Source organism: Poecilia reticulata, unplaced genomic scaffold (genome assembly GCF_000633615.1).
Source record: "Poecilia reticulata strain Guanapo unplaced genomic scaffold, Guppy_female_1.0+MT scaffold_247, whole genome shotgun sequence".
In the NCBI taxonomy this organism is placed as follows: Eukaryota; Metazoa; Chordata; class Actinopteri; order Cyprinodontiformes; family Poeciliidae; genus Poecilia; species Poecilia reticulata.
This window is the reverse complement of record NW_007615033.1, coordinates 50,797-56,582: the sequence shown is the minus strand read 5'-3', so window position 1 is coordinate 56,582 and position 5,786 is coordinate 50,797. Positions and strand designations below refer to the sequence as shown.

At 40.2% G+C, this 5,786-nt stretch overlaps 1 protein-coding gene across 1 annotated transcript in view; it reads left to right on the top strand.

Moving 5' to 3' along the window:
- Positions 1-5,786, top strand: part of LOC103460464 (contactin-3-like) — a 127,191-nt gene that overhangs the window by 89,004 nt on the left and 32,401 nt on the right. Inside the window, exon 13 of the mRNA XM_008402637.2 lies at positions 4,910-5,085. Within this exon, the coding sequence (XP_008400859.1) occupies positions 4,910-5,085 (176 nt within the window). The remainder of the gene's footprint in view (positions 1-4,909; positions 5,086-5,786) is intronic.

Genomic DNA, 5,786 nt, shown 5'->3' with positions numbered 1-5,786 from the left:
TTTTTTTTTTTTTTTTTTTTTCATTGAAAGTTTCTATTTCCATCTCCTGAGTGGCCAATCTGTATTAAACACTGTAACTTTATTGGCACTCAGGTAACACGGAGAATGTTTTTACAAATCATATGGTCAATTAGGACGAAGAACATTGTGGAAAAAAGAACTGCACAAAAAAATTTGCGAAGCAGCGATACCGTGAAAAGTGAACTGCGTTACAGCGAGGGTTCACTATATATGAAATAATTTATAAAAAGCAACTGAGTAATTTGTAGAATGGCTGTATATCTGAGTTTATCTAGGTGTATCTGGGACCTCATTCTCATGCCTGGCCTCATAATGCCTCAGCATTGAAAAGGTGGATTTATTTAAATAAGTCAGTTTAGTTAAACATATGCGACACTTAACCTGCAGAACATATGAAAGTAAACTAAAAGTCAGTTTCAGCTGACTTTTAGTTTTCATCCGGTTCTTGTAAGTAGAAACTGACAAGAACCGGATGAAACTACAAAAATGAAAACAAATTTATTTTCCAACATAAGATCAAAATGGTCCCACACTGCGGAAACATTTCCTTTGAAGCTGCTCCATAGATGACAATGTAAAAAAATCAAGAATTTGTTTGGCAAATGCTTTTGACAGATTTGCTTCCTTATAAACACAGTTTTGCATCCAGCGTCATTTCGAAACAGTTCCTGTATTGGTCACGTGACTTGCTGAAACCAATACGCGCACCGACACGGGTGTTGGTCTATGGCAGGGGTGGGCAACTCCAGGCCTTGAGGGCCGGTCTCCTGCAACTTTTAGATGCGTCTCTACTTCAACACACCTTAGTCAAATAATGAGGTCATTAGCAGGACTCTGGAGCACTTGACTGCTTTTAGGAGGTGATTCAGCTGTTGGATTCAAGCGTGTTGGAGCAGGGAGACATCTAAGAGTAACAGGACAGCGGCCCTCGAGGACCAGGATTGCCCACCCCTGGTCTATGGGCTTGATGCATGCGCCGGCGCGTCAGTGTTGCTGGACCCATCACTAGATTGTAGTTTCACATTAGAGAATAGAAAAATTAAATTTATGTTAAGATATTTAATGTAAAAACTTATGTCCAAAGAAAAAGAAAAAAAATTTAATTCTAAAATGTTTGGATTTGTTTGATTCAACCAAATATGGAATTTAATAATTTAATACTTGAATTAATGGTTAAAATTGTGAAAGAAATGTATGTTTAAGGTTAAAAATGGGATTGGTCGATAAATTAACTTTGAATGAAATGTCTAAAATGTATGTTAAAATATTTTGTATGCGTGTTGTAGGTTTTTCACCTGTTCATTGGTTCTCACTCATTGGTGAAAATAAAAAAGATTGAGTGAATTCCTGAAGTCTTCAAGTCCTCCTTTTCAAGTGTAGGAAGCCATGAAATCATAGGACACTTGACAGACAGATATGGGAAGTGTGGAAGCCCGTTTCCAGTGGGAGTTGGACTCCACCAAGGCTGCCCTTTGTCACCGATTCTGTTCATTACTTTTATGGACAGAATTTCTAGGCGCAGCCGAGGTGTTGAGGGGAACCGTTTCGGTGGCCTTAGGATCGCATCTCTGCTTTTGATGATGTTGTGGTCCTGTTGGCTTCATCGGAATGTGATCTGCAGCTCTCACTGGAACGGTTCGCAGCCRAGWGTGAAGCGGCCGGGATGAGGCTCAGTGCCTCCAAATCCAAGGCCATGGTCTTGAGCCGGAAAAGGGTAGAGTGCCTTCTCCGGGTCAGGGAGGTCGTCCTGCCTCAAGTGGAGGAGTTTATCTGTGGATTTTGTTCACGGATGAGGGAAGAAGGGAGTGGGAGATCGACAGGCGGATTGGGGCAGCGTCTGCCGTGAAGCGGGCGCTGTACCGGTCCGTCGTGGTGAAGAGAGAGCTGAGTCAAAAAGCAAAGCTCTCAATTTACCGGTCGATCTACGTTCCCACCCTCATCTATGGTCATGAGCTTTGGGWCATGACCGAAAGAACGAGATCACAGGTACAAGCGGCCGAAATGGGGGTTCAGGCCTATGCAGAACAGCAGTGGGGACAGAGCATCTCCTTGGTATATGCCACATTTGATGGACACTTGTGCAAGTGGTTTGCAGTTGGCTTCACGGGTGGTTTTCCATAGCCCCATAGAGTTTGCAATGAAGGCTCTGGTAGAGGATCCAAGCTCAGAGGATGAAAGAGACCACCCGCGGAGGGAGCACTTAGGTCTCTTATACATATATGGGTGTGCGTGTGTGAACACATGCATATGCTGGAGGAGATAAATAAGAGATAAGGAGATAAATTAAAGGCAGTCTTTCGGTCACTGTGTGTTAGTTATTTGAAAGAGCATAATTCAGATAGATGTATTACCTCATTAGCTGGTCATCAGGTCCATCAGAAGACACTTAATGAGTCTTTAATATGAGCCAGGTGTGCAGAATAGGAAGGCCTAGAAAAAATGTTTGGACATTGGACATCAGAACTGAAATTACATTGTCCAGAGTTAATAAAGTCCAAGCCGCAATCTTGTCCGTGCTAAGATGTAGTGCTGTGTTTTTTGATATACGCAACTGTTGCAATCTGGTTTTTTACCAATTGTTGTCCAGCGTTTTGAGGCCCTGTTCACAATTTTGGACATTTTGCCAAAAAGTTCAACTTTACACTTTAAAAAACATTCTTTAATATGTTTTCTGCTCAGTCTGTGTGGCTGACAACACATTTAAAAATAGAGAGAAATGTGGACAATTTAAAGAGAGTTATTCCAGGTCAGTGACATGCGGTGAGGATCATAGCTGGTGAGGCGCTGACTCAATCATAATCATATTTACAAATATAGAATATAAATATATGTTATTGTTTACATATGGAAATTTCGCACATTTTCCGTCAGGTGACTGTGCCAAAAGGCAGCCCCATGTTTCATAAATGAGCAGAGTCCAAGCAGAGACTAAGTGTGAGCGCGAGAAGTTTTGAGTACAAGCGTTACAGGTTTTGAGAAGAAAGACATGACATCCTGTTTTCAGACTGAACGTTTGTGATCTTGGATTATGGCAGAAAAATTTCCCCTTAGTGGACAAACTAGTGGATTCCCGTAAACTCAAACTTTTTTCATACCTAAATCCATTAATGTGGTTGAGCAACTGAAAATAAGAAAACAAGAAAATACTTTGATAGACCAACAGAAAGCTTGCTTCCCTAGACCGCTTTAAAGGTTACCATAAACCTTTTGGTGTGTTTATTTAGCATAAATCCATATTAGTTGGACTGTGAGGCTAAAGTTAATAGCTAATCTGACCATATAGGATTTTTACCATCTTAAAACAACTCTATTCTAATGGAAAACTTTACAATGGTTTATATGAGTACAATTTTATGAACCTTTCCTCCTGTGTCATATTATCATTGGATATGTATTTACAGAGAAACTAATATTAACGTATAAGGGATATCTAGGAGGCGGCACACCATCAGTAAATGTTTTGTGTGAAACACGGGGAGAGAATGAAATTTTGAATCTATTTCCTATCAAAGATCCTGTCTCATATAAAAAGTACACTTTGGAAAAAAAACTTTAGTGAAATTTGGGCGATCACTGTTTTACTAATATTTTACATGTTCTGTTCTTGGTATGTATTTCACATGGGAACATTATAAAATGGGAAAATAAACTGTGTTTTTTGTCTTAATAAGACAGTTATAAAACAGAATTGGCTGCCTCAGCCTCTCACACCAATTTGGATTTGTATTAAAAAGAATAAATTGCTTTTTAAAAATCTGACATCTGTTAAGAGTGTTTTCACAGTACTTCATACAGTGTTCTGATGGAGAAGCACATAAATTGCTCATTAGAACGCTTGTAAAGGTTTGTTGCTGTTGCATTGATGTTGAATGTCAAATGAACAAATAGTGAACAAGCTGTGACTTACTCTGCAGACACGCCAGTAAAACCATCCTAATTGGATGGGAATATGTTGTAGGCAGTTCAATTATTTGGCTTAGTGTCCTGGTGTTCTCTTATCTTTTAAATATATACATATTTAAACATCAGAAATATACTGGACTTTTGTAAAAAAACACTCTTCCCTCATATTCTTAGCATATAAGGATATATACCCAACATTAGGTTCCCACTAATGATAATAAGCTGGTTATATACATTTCCATTCTTGGAAAAGCTTATAAAGAGAAACCATCCATCACACTCCATACAGGCCCAATTATTGCTTTGTGAAAAGTTATTATTGGAGAACAGCTTATAGGCAAATGATTGGATTTCTCGCAATTCTTGTAAAATAAAGGTCCATTTGTTGGCAGGCAATGGCCAGAAAATATCTTGATTTTCTTCTCTCTTTCCTGAGTACTGCATATATATAAAATGTTTGCAAGTGGTGTTTGTTAGGCGGTGTTATTAGGCGGTGTTTATTATTGCCTAATAAACACCGCTGATATTACACATTCCCTAAAATATGAGTTAAGTAGTAACAAACACCATCCTTGGTGTAACTAAAGGTCATTATCTAAGAGAGGTGGCATAACATATTTATGTAGCCCTGCTGGCCTAACCGTGCCGTTTGTAACCATCAAATTTATTCTCATTAACTTCTAATTCTTAACTGCTGAACTATTTGACGTCACAGGATTTAATTACTGTGACCTCAGAGTACTTTACTTTCCTCAAAGTACTCTGAGGTCTCCAATATGCCACAGATGGGAACTCACTCTGCTCTCCGCATGTCTGTTGCTAGAAACGGTAAATAGAAACTCCAACAGCGGCAAGAAATCACAACACTTGTTTAGGCGAGTGTCCGCCGACTGTTTAACGGTGGCCAATTGGTTTTGTTGTGAATTGCGGTGAGATGGTGGTGGAATGTTAACATGCATGCGCTGTCATCTGTTTGTCTGGCCAGAGCCCACCAGAATCACCATAAGGCCCACTAACATGGAGATTATTGTTGGTGAGAGCATCGTGTTACCCTGCCAGATCACTTCTGATCCAGCTCTGGACGTCTCCTTCTCATGGGCGTTCAACGGCCAGCTCATCGACTTCCAGAGAGACGGTGACCACTTTGAAAGAGTGGGTGGGGTAAGTCGTTCCCAAGGCGTTTGAACTTTGTTACTTTTCTGCCTGCTTGGGGTTTAATTGAGCAACGGTTCGCTCCACTGTGTGGGTAAGGGCCTCTTAGACACCAAATATGAGGGGAAGTTATTCCAAGAGAAACTCTTTTATAAAGCTTGTCAGTGGTCAGTGGTGAACTGCACATCAAGGAATGTATGTTTGTTTTATAACAGTCAGGGGCGGATCTACTGGGGTGGCATGGGGTGGCAGTTGCCACCCCAAATGAGAGCTTTGCCACCCCTGTTGCCACCCCAGCTGGCGACTATGAATTCAATAAATAGTTATGTCCGATTTGGACATTAAGCGCATGAATCTCTTTTTTACGGCAACATTGAATGCAACACAATGTAACCTGACACCTACTTCTGAGTAGCGGGAAGTGCGAGAGAAGGACAGAGCGCGAGGCAGCAGCATTGATATGGATGGATATAAATTTCTGGACTGGACAATACGTGACTTATAGTGTACCACACATGCGCCATTGCTGTCAACATTATGGGTGGTCAGGAAATTACCACAGTCTCACAAAGAATCTGAAAAATGGACGCAATATTTAGCGGTTAATTCAACCCTATGAATTGGATAACAAGGGCTTCAGATTTAACAGGTGAGGAAAAAGTAACATTTAACTATAGAGTTGATTTCATTTTTCAAGTGTTTATTGTGCA